The sequence below is a fragment of the Oryctolagus cuniculus genome, chromosome 1, assembly GCF_964237555.1.
Source record: "Oryctolagus cuniculus chromosome 1, mOryCun1.1, whole genome shotgun sequence".
NCBI lineage: Eukaryota > Metazoa > Chordata > Mammalia > Lagomorpha > Leporidae > Oryctolagus > Oryctolagus cuniculus.
The window spans coordinates 229,200,246-229,215,878 of record NC_091432.1 but is presented as its reverse complement, the minus strand read 5'-3'; the positions used below and the strand labels follow the sequence as shown (position 1 = coordinate 229,215,878).

At 55.4% G+C, this 15,633-nt stretch overlaps 1 protein-coding gene across 9 annotated transcripts in view; it reads left to right on the top strand.

Annotated features, from left to right (window-relative positions):
- MAPKAP1 (MAPK associated protein 1) overlaps window positions 1-15,390 on the top strand; it is a 259,514-nt gene extending 244,124 nt beyond the window's left edge. For all 9 annotated transcript variants that reach the window (XM_017350085.3, XM_017350084.3, XM_002720432.5 and 6 more), the window contains 2 exons: window positions 9,669-9,766; window positions 14,003-15,390. In XM_017350085.3, the coding sequence (XP_017205574.1) occupies window positions 9,669-9,766; window positions 14,003-14,128 (224 nt within the window). In that variant the 3' untranslated portion in view covers window positions 14,129-15,390. The remainder of the gene's footprint in view (window positions 1-9,668; window positions 9,767-14,002) is intronic.
- The last annotated feature ends 243 nt before the right edge of the window (window positions 15,391-15,633 follow it).

Genomic DNA, 15,633 nt, shown 5'->3' with positions numbered 1-15,633 from the left:
CCCTGTACCCACATGGAAGACCCAGAAGAATCTCCTAGCTCCTAGTTTCAGATCAGCCCAGCTCTGGCTGTTGCAGCCATTTGGGGAGTGAACCAGTGAATCAAATATTGATCTCTCTCTTCTTCTCTCTTTGTAACTCTGCCTTTTGAATTAAAAAAAAAAAATCTTAGTAAATTTCCTGAAGTGCACGTAGGTAGCAATGCTACATACAGAAGCAGAATACTTACCTTGAGGAAAAGCCCTTATATAATTGTCTGAGTTGCCATTTATTTCATGAGGCACCATTTTTACTTGAAGGAACAACTGACAAACTGTGGTTCTTCAAACTTAGGTTTCCAGCAAGATTTTCTTGAAAATGAAGTGAATGAGCCTGGCACTTCAAGGAAAACAAATGACAGTGTTTACTACCTGAAATTAAATTCAAGCTTTAAGATAGAAATTTGATTGTTGGTAAACTTGTGTCCACCTCTGTGAGCTTGGCTTCTCTTTACATAAAGTTGTTTCTGATGAGCTCAATGGTGATATTAATGTGATTTTTTTTTCACCATTGTACAATGAAATATGTCATTATTTGGAAGATTCCCATAACTCAGTGAACCCATGTTTCCCAGGCCTGCCTGACATTAGGAAATCTGGCAAGAAAAAAGATTGATTCAAAGTGTAAGACCAACCAATAGATTTTAATGTAACAAGAGTACAGAAAGTTTATTAATATGGTAAGGTATTAAAGTTTATTAATATGGTAGTATTCTTTTTTTAAAAGATTTATTTATTTGAAAGGCAGAGTTACAGAGAGAGAGGGAGAAATAGATCTTACGTCTGCTGGTTCACTCCTCAAATGGCCACAACAGCCAAGGCTGGGCCAGGCCAAAATCAGGAGTCAGGAGCTTCATCTTGTCTCCCATGTGGATGCAGGGGCCCAAGCACTTGGGCCATCCTCTGCTGCTTTCCCAGACCATAACAGAGAGCTGGATCGGAAGAAGTGGAGCAACTGGGACATGAACCAGTGCCGATATGGGGTGCCGGCACTGCAGGCAGAGGCTTAACCCACAGTGCCACAGCTCTAGCCCATATTTATCCTTTTTAAAAAATACATTTTTTATTTGAAAGAGCAACACAGGGATAGGTCTTCTATCAGCTGACTCACTCCCCAGGTGCCCGCAATAGCTAGGGTTGGGTAAGGCCAGAGCCAAGAGCTTGGAACTCCATCTGGGGCTCCCTTGTGGTGTCAGGGAACTAGATAGTAGAGTCAGTACCTGCTGCCACCCAGGGTGCACGTTAGGAGACAGCTGGGTTGGAAGCAGAGTCAGGACTGGAACACAGGTGCTCATATCACATGCAGGCTTCTCAGGTCGCATCGTTTTTATGACTTTATGTATGTATGTATGTATTTGAAAAGGCAGAGCAACAAAAAGAGATCTTCAGTCTGCTGGTTCACTCTCCAGATGGCTGCAACAGCCAGGTCCGTGCCAAGCCAAAGCCAGGACACCACCCTGGTTTCCCACATGGTCTCGGGGCACATGTTGGGCCATCTGCAGCTGCCTTCTCAGGCACATTAGCAAGAACTGTAAAGGAAGCAGAATAGCCGAGACTTGAGCCAGCATTCCAGTATGGGCTGCCAGCAGGACAAGTGGTGGTTTACTCAGCTGCACCACAAGGCTGACCACCTCCCCCAGCCCCAAGGTGGCATCTTTAACACCAAATACTACCCTATATTTTAAAATTACTGACTGGAAGGCCGGCGCCGCGGCTCAGTAGGCTAATCCTCCGCCTAGCGGCGCCGGCACACCGGGTTCTAGTCCCGGTCGGGGCGCCGGATTCTGTCCCGGTTGCCCCTCTTCCAGGCCAGCCCTCTGCTGTGGCCAGGGAGTGCAGTGGAGGATGGCCCAGGTGCTTGGGCCCTGCACCCCATGGGAGACCAGGAAAAGCACCTGGCTCCTGGCTCCTGCCATCGGATCAGCGCGGTGCGCCGGCCGCAGCGCGCCGGCCGCGGCGGCCATTGGAGGGTGAACCAACGGCAAAGGAAGACCTTTCTCTCTGTCTCTCTCTCTCACTGTCCACTCTGCCTGTCAAAAAAAAAAAAAAAAAAAAATTACTGACTGGAGACACAGAGACTTCCATCCACTGGCTAAACTACAGATGCCCACAACAACTGGAACTAGGCCAGGCCAAAGCCATGAACTGGGAACTCAGTCCAGATTTCCCATGTGGATGATAGGAACCCTGTTACTTAAGTCATTATTGCTGCCTCCTAGGGTCTGCATTAGCAGGAAGCTGGAGTCAGGACAGGAGGTGAGAATCAAATCCAGGCATTTGGAGCTGGCTCTGTGGCATAGTGGGCTAAGCTTCTGCCTGCAGCGCCGGCACCCGTATAAGCACCAGTTCATGTCCCGGCTGCTCCTCTTCCAATCCAGCTCTCTGCTTTGGCCTGGGAAAGCAGTAGAAAATGGCCCAAATCCTTGGGCCCCTGCACCCACGTGGGAGACCCGGAAGAAGCTCCTGGCTAGCCGTTGCAGCCATTTGGGGAATAAACCAGTGGACGGAAGGCCTTTCTCTCTGTCTCTCCCTCTCTGTGTCTGTAACTCTGCCTCACAAATAAATGAACTAAAAAATATTTTAAAAACTCCAGGCATTCAATTCAGGCATCTTAAACAATGCCAACCATTATGCCAAATGCCCATCCCTAATGTGGTTTTAGATTCCATATTGCAACAAATCTTTTTTTTTTTTTTTTTTTTTTTTGACAGGCAGAGTGGACAGTGAGAGAGAGAGACAGAGAGAAAGGTCTTCCTTTGCCATTGGTTCACCCTCCAATGGCCGCCGCGCTGTGGCCGGCGCACCGCGCTGATCCGATGGTGGGAGCCAGGTGCTTCTCCTGGTCTCCCATGGGGTGCAGGGCCCAAGCACTTGGGCCATCCTCCACTGCACTCCCGGGCCACAGCAGAGAGCTGGCCTGGAAGAGGGGCAACCGGGACAGAATCCGGCACCCCGACTGGGACTAGAACCCGGTGTGCCAGCGCCGCAAGGTGGAGGATTAGCCTAGTGAGCCGCGGCGCCAGCCAATTGCAACAAACCTTTAAGAAACTCCTTTTTTTTTTTTATTTTTTTTTTTTTATTTTTATTTTTTTTTTTTGACAGGCAGAGTGGACAGTGAGAGAGAGAGACAGAGAGAAAGGTCTTCCTTTGCCGTTGGTTCACCCTCCAATGGCCGCCGCGGCCGGCGCGCTGCGGCCGGCGCACCGCGCTGATCCGATGGCAGGAGCCAGGAGCCAGGTGCTTTTCCTGGTCTCCCATGGGGTGCAGGGCCCAAGCACCTGGGCCATCCTCCACTGCACTCCCTGGCCACAGCAGAGGGCTGGCCTGGAAGAGGGGCAACCGGGACAGAATCCGGCGCCCCGACCGGGACTAGAACCCGGTGTGCCGGTGCCGCTAGGCGGAGGATTAACCTATTGAGCCGCGGCGCCGGCCAAGAAACTCCTTTTTTTCAAATCAAAAAATTTTTACAAAGCTTAAAATACAGTTCTCATTTCCCAAAACATATCCCTGTGAACCTAGACTTTCTTCATGTACTTCAACCAAAACAATTTGTCATGACAGATAAAATGCAGGAGCAAATTACCTGTTTTCTGTTCAACTAAACATCAAAGGGATTTCAAAAACAGAATAATTTTACTCTTATTAAACTTCATTTTGGGAAATATAAGACTTTTTCATTAAAAACATGTTTTTGTCAACTTGTAATAGATTTATTATAGTTTTTTTTAAAGATTTATTTATTTGAAAGTCAGAGTTACACAGAGAGAGAAGGAGAGGCAGAGAGAGGGAGGTCTTCCATCCGCTAGTTAGCTCCCCAACTGGCCACAACAGCTGAAGCTGCACCGATCCGAAGCCAGGAGCCAGGAGCTTCTTCCAGGTCGCCCACATAGGAGCAAGTCCTTGGGCCATCTTCTACTGCTTTCTCGGGCCACAGCAGAGAGCTGGATCTGAAATGGAGCAGCCAGGACATAAACCGGCGCCCGTATGGGGTGCTGGCACTGCAGGCAGTGTTAGCCGCTACACCACAGTGCTGACCCCTAGTTTTTTTGGTTTTTTTGTTTTAAGGATTTATTTATTTGAAAGGTAGAGCTGCAGAGAGAAAGAGGCCTTCCATCTGCTGGTTCACTCCCCAAATGGCAGCAATGGCCAGAGCTCTGCTGATCCAAAGCCAGGGGTCAGGAGCTTGTTCCAGGTCTCCCACATGACTGCTGTCCATATGGGATGCCGGCACTGTAGGCAGCAGCTTTATCCACTACACCACAGTGCTGGCCCCTGTATTATTTTTAATTAATGTTGTTTAAGTTTCTCAGTTTTTTAAAAAGATTATTTATTTGAAAGTCAGAGTTGCACAGAGAGAGGAGAGGCAGAGGGAGAGAGGTCTTCCATCCGCTGGTTCACTCCCCAATTGGCCGCAACAGCCGGAGCTGCTCTGATTCGAAGCCAGGAGCTGGGAGCTTCCTCCAGGTCTTCCCTTGCAGGTGCAGGGGTCCAAGTACTTGGGCCATCTTCTGCTTTCCCAGGCCTTAGCAGACAGCTGGATGGGAAATGGAGCAGCTAGGACATAAACCAGTGCCCATTTGGGATGCCGGCACCACAGGCAGTGGCTTTACCTGCTACACCACAGCGGGCTCCAAGTTTCTCAGTTTTAATTTCTAGCACAATAAACATTGATTGTCATAACCCACATAAGCAAAGTTTTTGAGCTTCTCAGTAATACTGAAGAGTGTAAAAGGCTTCTAAGACCAAAAAGTTCGAGAATTAGAGATTGGAGTTTTGGAAATCATCCCATTAAGCTTGGATTTCATTCAGAGGACGACAGGAAGAGAAGCAGTGTGGACTTTTAGGCAGGGGAGTGATGCGCCCAGATGGTGTGTTTCAGGAGAATGACTCCTGTGGGTGGTCGGGAAGAAGACGTGACCAGAAGTGAGAAAGCCAGAGAAGAGGCATGCGGTGGGCAGAGCCGGGTCACAGGCTGCAGCGTGGGCGTCTCAGGACTACCAGGGGACCAAAGGTGTGCCAGCAGCTTTTGACCTAAGGGGAGGTGTCAGCATTGGTTCCAGACACGTGCTGCATGCCGTGTGAGGATGGCAGCTGTACCCCGGTCCCTGGTTCAGGATTGCCCGCACAGAAGTGTTAGACCCTCGGGGCAAGCCTGACAGAGCAGGAGCCAGAGCTGGACAAGACAAGACTCAAGGGACAAAGGTGAGGACCAGCGTTTAAGGAGCAGAGAGAGGTCAGGGAGGCTGCAGGAGATGGAGACAACATCTGTCCCAGGACGTGGCCGAGGCCCTGGGGAGGAGGGGACTCGAGAAGTGGCAGACGGAGCTGAGGGGGCGCTGGGTGTCTCAGCACCGAGGGCAAAGTGACCTTAGCAAGAGTGTTTTCCGTAAATTAGAGGAAGGAGGGAAACTGCATTGCCATGGGAGTTTTTATAATTAGAGAGACTTAATTATGTTTATTGGAAGGAGCCAAAGTGAGAGTGAGTTTGAGAGATGCAGGCAGAAGTGTAAGTAGGTTAGACGCGGTCTCTGCTCCGGAGGGCGGAGAGGCCATTACAGTTCCCTGGGCCTCTGCCACCGTGGGGTGCCAAGGAGTACTGCCTTTTGTCACTTACATTAAACGGAAGCTCCCAGGGCCCTCGCTGTGGCATAGCAGGTTAAAGCCCCAGCCTGCAGCACCAGCATTCCATATGGGCGCCTGTGCAAGTCCTGGCTGCCCTACTTCCTGCTCCTGCTCCCTATTAATGGCCTAAGAAAGCAGCAGGGGATAGCCCAAGTGCTTGGGCCCTGCACCCATGTGGGAGACCTGGAAGAATCTCAGATCAGCTCAGCTCTGGCCATTGCAGCCATCTGGGGGAGTGAACCAGCAGGTGGAAGACTTCTCTCTCTGTCTCTACCTCTCTGTAACTCTGTCTTTCAAATAAATAAAAATAAGGTTTTAGGCCGGCGTCGTGGCTCAATAGGCTAATCCTCCACCTGCGGCGCCGGCACACCGGGTTCTAGTCCTGGTCGGGGTGCCAGATTCTGTCCCAGTTACCCCTCTTCCAGGCCAGCTCTCTGCTGTGGCCAGGGAGTGCAGTGGAGGATGGCCCAGGTCCTTGGGCCCTGCACCCCATGGGAGACCAGGAGAAGTACCTGGCTCCTGGCTTTGGATCAGCGCGGTGCGCCGACTGCAGTGGCCATTGGGGGGTGAACCAACGACAAAAGGAAGACCTTTCTTTCTGTCTCTCTCTCTCACTGTCTACTCTGCCTGTCAAAAAAAAAATAAATAAAGTTTTAATAAGCAAGCAAGCAAGCTCCCTGCTGGCAGCTGTCCGCCTCTCTAGAAGGACCTCCGGAGAGGCACAGCTCTGCCCATCCACTTCCCCCAAGACTTCCAGTGAGCGAACCGCCCGCTTCCAGCCTGAGGGACCAGAAACGAGCAGGACCTCCTCAAAGGTGCCCTTCATCACCTCTGTACTGCTAGGGATTTTATAGTAGCCCTGGCGCCCAGCAGAGCGAAGCACGAACCTCAGCCCTGGTCTGAGCTAGTGAAGAAGAGGGCTGCGAGCACTGTGTCAAGACAGGGAGCAGCTATGAGGAAATGTGAACTTGAAAACAGGCTCACGTCTGTGTGTGCAGGCTGACTCAGCTGTGAGAACGCCAGCACTGGGAGTGGCAGAAATGAGGCCCTGGGTGGCGCTGTGCATGGGCTGGGGCGCGGAGGGTTCCCTCCGCCTGGCAAATGTTTGGTAATTTTAATATATTTTATTGAAGAGAAATTCAAGGTTATCTGAGGGTTTCCTGGTGAGTGGGGGGCGCCCAAGAGTTTGAGACAGGTGAGGCACAGACATGGTGTGGGAGCCCGGGGCTGGGCAGCCGTGGCCAGCTGCCGAGTGCGCACAGGGGAGCTGTCTTGGTGGGGGTACACAGTCGTAGAATGGCCGCCCCCAGTTTCTCAGCACAGCCTCTTGTAGTTAAAACTCATCATGCAGGAGATAAATTGTAGCACAAAAGCCCGAACATCTCCGCTTCTGAGATCAGTGCTGCTAATAAGTTCCTGCTTGGTGCTATGTTCTCTCCTCTGCTTTCCTTTGAACAGAAACGCATAAATGTGAATACGTCTTTGCGTAGCCAGATTCATGCTGCGGCACTCAGAGGCAGGGGCAGAGTTCGGGCGTCTGCGCGGAGGCGCCACCAGCACACTCCATGATGCAGCTCTGCAGAAGCCGGGCTGCGCAGAGCGGCCCGAGAAAGACCAAGCCTTCAACAGAGCGGGCATGTTTGTCTTCAAGTCACAGTCCCCTACGGCTGTGAGAGTCAGGACAGGGACGCCTTGAGCCCTTGCTCTGTGCAGGAGATGCGTAGGAGAGTTCGGAGGTGACTGACAGATGCTGGCAACCCTGGGCTCTGGGACATCTGCCTTGCACCCAGGTCTAGCCCCAGGCTCACGGCTCAGGCCTTGGTCCTGCTGTAACTACCAAAGAATCGAACAATCCCAGAAACTTAATTTGAATCAATTGGAATACTAGACTTTGCGTTTTCTTTCAAAAAACTCGTTTTTTTCTCAGCCAAACTTTTACAAAAACCATTTGCTGCCGTCACTTACCCCTTCCTATCAGCAGTGCCCGCGGGCTGCCACCCAGGGGCTCGTTTGCCCTCTCCCTTCCCACCCTGTGCTCACCGGCTATTTGGTCTTTTGATCAACTGTTCCGCCAGTGTCCATGTGCTCCCTTCTCAGCCCGCTCTGTTGAGAGTTCACCGTGCAGCTGAATCACATGTAGTGTGCCCTTCACACCCCCTGCACAGTGGGCTTCCCGGAGTGAGGGGCGGCTCGGAGCAACGCATCTCCGAGTGAGCTGGCTGTGTCCCGCGGGCCAGCGGGCCAGCGCGGGGAACGGCAGGAAGGGCTTCCTGCTGCAGCAGGCTGGTGGTCAGCGTCTGTGGCTCGGCACTGCTAAAAACCCAGACCCGAGCCGAGCGCTCGGGCAAGTGCCGTGCGCTGTCACGGTGTGCGTGCTCTCACTAGAAAGGACGAACAAGTCAGAGGCTTCTGGGAGGCGGAGAGGGGGCCCCCAGCACCGCCATCTGCCTCCCTCTCCCCCAGATGGATGTGGAATGAGCGCCAGTGACTGGAGGGGGCACACACAGCGCCAAGGCACACCAGATACCCAGGGAGGCCCAGACGTGCGGCCCTTCGGAGCTCCTGGCCATGGGGTGGTCTCCTTTGTGCTGTTCACGTGGGTCTTACCCGGAGGAGCTGCAGGCCCCCCTTCCCGAGCCCACAGGCCCTCAGTCCCACGGCGACCGGGGTGAGGCCCCTGCAAACTGCACAGGTTTGTTAGGGCACCTGAGTCGCTCAGGCGAGACCCGCCCTCGCATGTTGATGTTGGGTTTTGCCAGTGACAGGCGGGAGCAGGTGTTGTAGACGGGCTCTGAGAGCGCCTGTCAGTGGTCAGTGAACCCCGAAGCTTCAGGTCTGCGGGCCTCCCCAAGCCCTTCTGGTCCTTCCTAGCCCTAGGCCCTCGTGTCTGTGCCTGGCACGGCCAGGCGTCCTGGAGGGGACATTGCTGTTTGCCCTTCACAGCTCTGTGTCCTTTGTTGGTGACTCTGCTTGGTCACAACATGGCCAGCAGGTGCATCTGTACTGTTCCTCCATGCGGTGACACTAGCTACAAGACTGTTCCAGCATGGCCACACACACACACACACACACACACATGCACGCCTGTTGGTGTCGGGTTCATGTCCGCATCTAGAACAAGTGATCTATCTGTTAACAGAGTGGTTAGCTTCCGCTCAGGAATCCTTACATTTCAGTGTCACGATTCAGGAGCGCGCTAAATTTATCAAGTGACTGAAAATGAGGTTTTTCAGAAATTATTAGCTAATTTTTTCAGTGTAGGATTTATAGTCACAATTAGTATTTCATAATGATGTTTCCAGGATAAAATACCAGCAGCTCAACTTTTCTGGCCACAAATGTACAACATATATCAGTTTATTTTTGGAGATCTGAAAAATTAGCTACTGTAAATAAAGTCCCCAAGAAGACTTCTCCGGGAAAGAGGTGAACTTACAGTAATGTGGGTGATGTATTATTAATTAATAACTGTGACCGGCCGCTGCTTCAATTAAAAGGACAACGGCTGGGAAGCGCTACTAGAGAGCTTGCTGAATTGTGGGGGACAGGCGCGGAGCTCTGTTGGAGCAGACGGGACGTTGTTACTGGGTGCCTAGCAGGAGCCTCCTGGGGACGCTGCCCACTGGGCACCGCCGGCTGGCCTCCCTCGGCCAGTGATCCCTTGGAGTGACAGTGGCATTCTGAAGGGGCTGCAAGGGACCAGGAAAGAATCTAGATTGAGGTCACTGTTTTTGTTTTTTTTAACCTGGGAGACAGAAACGGAGCTCCCATCTGCTCCGTCCGCTCCCCAAATGGACACGAGGACCGGCCTGAACCCAGCCAAAGCTGGGAACTCGTTCCGGGTCTCCCAGAGAGTGGCAGGGCCCAGTCGCTTGAGCCGTCATGGCCGCCTCCCAGCGTGTGCATCGGCAGGAGGCTGGAGTCCAGAGCTGAGGCGAGGAGTCAGGCCCAGCTGGGGAGTGCCCCGACCCCACCCGCACACTGCCTTCTCTCTCTCTCTCCCCCTCCAGGTCACGCAATATTTAAACTCACGTACCTAAGCAATCATGACTACAAACACCTCTACTTCGAATCTGACGCTGCTACGGTCAACGAAATCGTGCTGAAGGTGAGTGCCCCAGCCTGGGGACTAGGTCCATGGCGCCAGCTCTTCAGGAGGGACCCCACGCCCGGAGCCATGCTGGCCTCGGGTCGCTGCCCCGTCCTGTGTAGCTGCTCCCAGCCCCCGGCACCCGGATTCTTCCTGCGTGTATTTATTCCTACTCTACACCACTTATTTCCCGCCGGCCACTGTGAGCGGCTCCTGGAGCGCGCTCAGGAAATCACTGCTGTTTTGAACTCACCTTGATCGTGCTAAAGGTGATGCCAACGACCTGCTCGCCACCTGCCCGCCTCGGTGCTGGCAGTGTGAGGCACCTGCCATACCACCACAGGCCTCGCTGGGCCCCATGCGCCTGGCCAGTGCCCGGGACACCACAGCTGCACACCCAGAGAGCCGTTCTCTCAGAGAAATGAGACGGAGCCTACAGAGGAGGTGGTTAAAGAGCCACGCAGCCTGGCTTGGGGGGGTCAGAGGTGAACCGGTGTGGACAGAGCAGGGAGGCACGAATTGTGAGCAGCCTGTGGTGAGCACAGGGTGCCTGGGAGGCTGCCGGGCCAGGCCAGGTCCAGAGGTCAGAGCAGTGCCAGGTGCCGTCCCGCGCGGCTCTGGGGATCACAGTCCACGGAGCCCTGCACCTGTGCTTTCCAGACTCTTCCAAACCGAGAGCCTGCCTTCAAGCCAGATCTCCTGTGGACCGATGAGAGAGAAGACAGCTGTGTGTCAGAGGACTCCCCCGCCCCGGGTGCATGGCCCTGGGCCATCACTCCGCCTCTCTGGGCCGTGAGGTGGGGATGCTGGTACATAGTGTGCCCCGCCCTCCAGAGGACGCTAGAGTGCAGCCCAGAGGGGCTGCAGAGGGCCTGTGGTGGTGGCTGTTCCTTCTCAGGAAGTCAGCAAGTTTCGGTGACGGAAGTGGCTAAGACCCTGAGGGACAGCGCAGAGCGGCAGGTGGCAGCGGGCCGGAAGGGTCCTGTCACACTGAACCTTCACAGCTCTGGGGTAGGGAGAGGGAGCCTCCCATCTCCCGGCTGATGTGAGGCCCAGATGAAAGGAGAGCCAGGCTCCTGGCCCTGAGAAATGGGCACAGCCGGAGCGGCACAGCCTCCCAGACGCGCGTGGCCTCAGCAGGTGTGTGCGAGATTTCCGCGGAGACTCCTTCCCAGTAGCTCTTCAAGAAGACTCACTCGTGCCAGGCGAGAACTGAAAAGATGGAGCTGCTCCGAGGACCGCCGGCGGCTGAGACGCGCAGCCTGGCTGGTCGGAAGGCGGAGGGTTCGTGGACCACCCTGGCCAGGGCCCCCTGGGAGCGGCCGTGGGGACAGGTGTCTGCCCAGGAGTGCTCGCCACCAGCGAGCAAAGAGTTACTTGCCAAATCATCACAAGACAGCACAAGGAACTTATGCAAAGCGTTCAGGAACCAGGTAAAGAAATACTCCATTACCCCGCCGGGGCTGGACTTCTGTTTTTATAGCCAGCATTAAAATATTCAAGACTTCAGAAGGATTCTAGTAAAATTATAATCCTGTGTCTGACATCAAAATAATTTTCACAACAGCAGATTGATGACAGAAACACGGCTTTATGACTTCCGTCTGAGCCTGTGGAAGATCAAGTGCAGAGAAATCACGTGCAGGGCCGAGTGCTCCCTGGAGCAGACGCTTCCCTGCAGCACCCCGAGCCCCACCGCCCCCCGGGACGTCTGTCTTCACGGCAGAGTGCCGGGGACACGGCGCTGTGCGGCGAGCGGCTGAGGGTCCCGCAGGCGGTGCCAGCTCTGCCTTCCACAACAAGCTAGCTGTGTCGCTTCTCAGCCGTCCCCTTGGTGTCATGGTGTCATGTGTCCTGTGAGCCGCGCACCAGCCCCAAGTGACCGAGGCCCGGCCTCGAGTGTCCCGGAATTCGGCAGAAGCCTTGCCAACAGAGGCTCCTTGGGGCGCAGACGGGACAGCGGTGCCTGTGGCTGCCGTGGACTCAGAAGCGTCGCCTAAGACCAGAACGCCAGCCTGCACTGGGAGGGAGGAGACCAGGGCCAGGGCCCCATCGGCGTCGCTGGACCCGTGGAGACGGCGATGTCTCCCCCGGCCTGAGCGCCGGCCGGGGAGCAGACCCTTCGCGTCCAGTCTCTCATCCCGTCTCCCACTGCCCGGGGAGAGTGCACTGTTGTCCCTGTTTTGTAGAAGAGGAGCTGGGGAGGCCCGAGGCCACAGCGCACATGAGGGCGGAACCTGAGCTTGAAGCGAGGCCTGAGGACGTGTGGGGGCCCTCTTCTCTCTCAGATGTAACCGAGCCAGGCTGTGTGTGGCCCGGAATTCCGCGGGCTCGGAGATGAATCTCAGAGGAAGCATTGGGCTCTTCACATCGCGTTCTCGTGATCCGGTGATGGAGGCTGTGGCTTTATTGACCATGAAAACTCCCTATATTTTTATGCCTTAAGCTGTAAAATGCATTGAAAGTGAAACACTCTATAGTGCATAAAATTGTGCAAGTTTTAAGCCACAGCATATTAACCAGCTAATGGTAGACCAAAGGGCATTTTTATCTTTTGATTATTACATTAATCTTCCATTAAAATTATCTATGTGATTATCACAAAGCACGGAGGATAATAAATTCCGGAAGCAGTTGGCATGTTAGGGATCGTTGTGAAAGGCGTTTGTCGAGTTCCATGTGCCAGAAATACACTAGGCTGGCTGAGTGTGCAAACAGTGTCATCCAAGATGGCTTTTATTAAGAATGATAAAACCTTTTATCCCCGCACAGTCTGCACCGTCCCAAACAGTCAGGCCGGCCCCACGGCCTGCATGATTTATTGCTCTCAGCTGGTAACTTGGCGAGGCGACGGGCCGAGCATGGCCGGCCTTCTGCACGCAGCGCCAGCCTCTGACGCCTGCTGCTGGTGGCTATCAGAGCAGAAAGTTTGGGGGCCGGCGTGGGCGCCCCGCCCTGCCTCTGCGCCTCATGCAGCCCACGCGGAGGAGAGCCGTCCGCGGAAGGCCCAGCCCAAGGCCGGCAGGGCCAGCGACAGGAGCGTTGTCAGGGAGGCTGGGAGCGCTCGTGTCCCTGCCTCCTTCACCCCTGCAGTGAGGGTGACAGTGACCCCGTCTCCTAAGGTTTTCGTGAGGATTACGGGAATTAATCCTGACAGGCAGCCACCCAGCCAAGGCTCCAGCCCCACTGGGGGGCCTGGGTCGGATCCAGCACCCTTCCCTGGGTCCTCCCCACTCGCTCAGCGTTTGCACTTCCAGTGCCACCCCCTGCTGTGTCCCCACGTGCTCTGACGCGTGTTCATTCTCGCTCGCCCTTGTACACCCAAACACTCCTGAGAAGCCAGCTCCTGCTCCCACTCTGCGAGCCGCCCTGGCCCGTGCCTCCCCGACGCCCCTCACCCCATTCCTTTGCACTCCCGTACCTGTGGTGGCACCTGATGGCTCCTAGGCCAGGGACCAAGTCTCACTCATCTGTCCCTGGAACCGAGCCCAGGGCCAGGCTCAGCCACGCAGGTCCTCCGTGCTGCAGGCACTGGTGAGTGCAGTGTGTCCAGCTGCCAGGCAGAGTGTGTGGATGCCTGTGTGTGGCTGGGAGAGGGTCCCGGGGGGCTCGCGGGAGGCCTGAGCCGTGCGGGGAGGCAGCCCTGGCCATGCGCCCTACACTCACGCACGGCTTTCGTGGCCCCTCTCAGCTCTGACGCTGATTTCTGGGTGACCTGGCCACTTTGCAACTCCCACCCCGCCGCAGCCCCCAGCCATACTCTGCTTCTTGTTAAGTGAGCTAGGGGGTGAGGGGGGCTATGGTACCAAAGGAAGCGCCCTGCCCCGTGCCCCCATCGTGCCCGACGCCGGGGAAACTGGGGCCTTGTTTGGCTTGTTCTTCCCCGTGACCTGAGACTAGGCAGGTTGTGTGCACACCAGGGTGCCAGAGCAGGCCGGGAGCAGAACCAGGAAGCTCAGTGCACAGCCCTCTGGGAGGCGGCTTGTGCCAGGGCCAGAATGAAGGCTCGGGAATCAGAAAAGCAGCCCCACCCGGCGCCTGGGAGGCCTGGACGGGCCCCTCATCTCCTCAGTCACAAACAGGGGCTCTGCGCCCAGCCGGCCAGGTGGCCATGACGCCTGGACTCCAGCCACAAGCGCGCACCTGGTCCTGAGGCACGCAGCCCAGGCAGGTCCTCCTGTGCCACCCCTTTCTTTGCCCTGGGCGAGCAGGGAGCGGCTGGCGAGTGACCGGCTCTGTCCTCTTGCTTTCTAGGTTAACTACATCCTGGAATCCCGAGCAAGCACTGCCCGCGCTGACTACTTTGCGCAGAAACAAAGGAAACTGAACAGGCGCACAAGCTTCAGCTTCCAGAGGGAGAAGAAGTCCGTGCAGCAGTGACCGGGGCCCCCAGCCTGAGTGTGCTGCCGCCGCCCGGCGCCTGGCCCCCACCCCGCGTCCCACTGTCCTGGGCGGGAGGCCGCTCCCCTGCTCACGGGCTCGCGGGGAGGGCGCAGGGCCGGGGGCGCCCTAGGCTGGAGCGCTGAGCACGTGGCCACGGACCGCAGCGTGATTGGCAGTGGCGCTGCCCGGCGCCTGCCGAGGCTGAACATAGCCGTGCCCACACATTTCCGTGCGACTCGATCAAATTTCTTAAGGCAAATGAAGAACAAAAATGTACATTTCTTTTTTTTTTTTTCCTTTTAATAAACAGGCGCACTCTTTATCACGGCTGGTATGACGGACCGTTCTTTGGGGCGGAGGATTGATTATGTTAGTCTCTTGAAAATCTGTTCCCATATTGAACAGGCAGATTGGAAAAGCTATGGCTCGATTTCTCAGAAGAAATGTTTAGGGCTTAGTCAATACCTTTAACTATGCCATTTGTTTAAATGAGTGCACTTGCTGCGAGGATCGTCGGACTCCAAGTTAGGGCGCAGGGCCCAGCGCGTGTGCGGGCCTCCCGCTCCCTGCCACGGGCACCAGGCGCCGGGCGAGGGAGGGCGACGCTCACCCCAGCCAGAGCGGTCGCTCCTGTTACCTAAGCAGCAAGTGGAAGCGCCCACGGCCCGCGAGGCCTGCAGGGCCCCCGCCGGGGCCTGGACTCTGCCTTGGGGACCTGGGCGGTTCCTTTCCCTCACCGCCTCACAGTGCCTGCCCCTTGCTCGAGTGGCTGACGCCGCCGGCTGTCACCGCAGAGGGAGCCCTGCGGACCCTGCCATCCCGCTCCGGGCACGACAAGGAGCCAGGCACCCTCCACCCCACACTCTGCTGGCCACACCAGATGCCTCTGCGGACCTTGCCAGCCTCACCAGGGCTCCTGCCGTGGTGACGTGCTTGCTGTCTGTCCCCCGCGGGGGCCCGGCCGGCTGTCTCTCCGCGCGGACGTGTGACCTGTCGCACAGGAAGAGGTGTGCCCGGGTCATCCTGCTGAATTCCTCTCTGAGTCTGACCTTGGTCCCGCCCACAGCAGCTCCCTTTTCTAACGTCTTCCATTCCTACCTGCCCCGGAGACAAGAGAAATATTATTTGTAGCTTGCTATCTGTATTTGAATTTTTAGCAGTTTTATATTTAGATACCTTTGAAAAATGTAAATGACTAATTTGGTCATTAAATCTTGTGACATATTCAATATTAAAATAAAAGTCCTCCGAGAACCTTCTTCCGCATATCGCTGTGAATTCGGGGCGTCTGGGGTATGGGACGCAGGACTCCCCAGGGAGCCTCTGGGTGTGACAGTGGCCAGCAGTCACGGTGGTGCCCTGGGTCTCTGAGATGCACCCGGCAGGACAGGGTGTCCCTCGTCACCAACACACTCGTCTCACAGAAGACGCACTGGTCCACTTAAGGAGCAGCTTGAAGGGAGTGCACACACACACAGGCCACTTCCCAGGCTGCCAAGCAC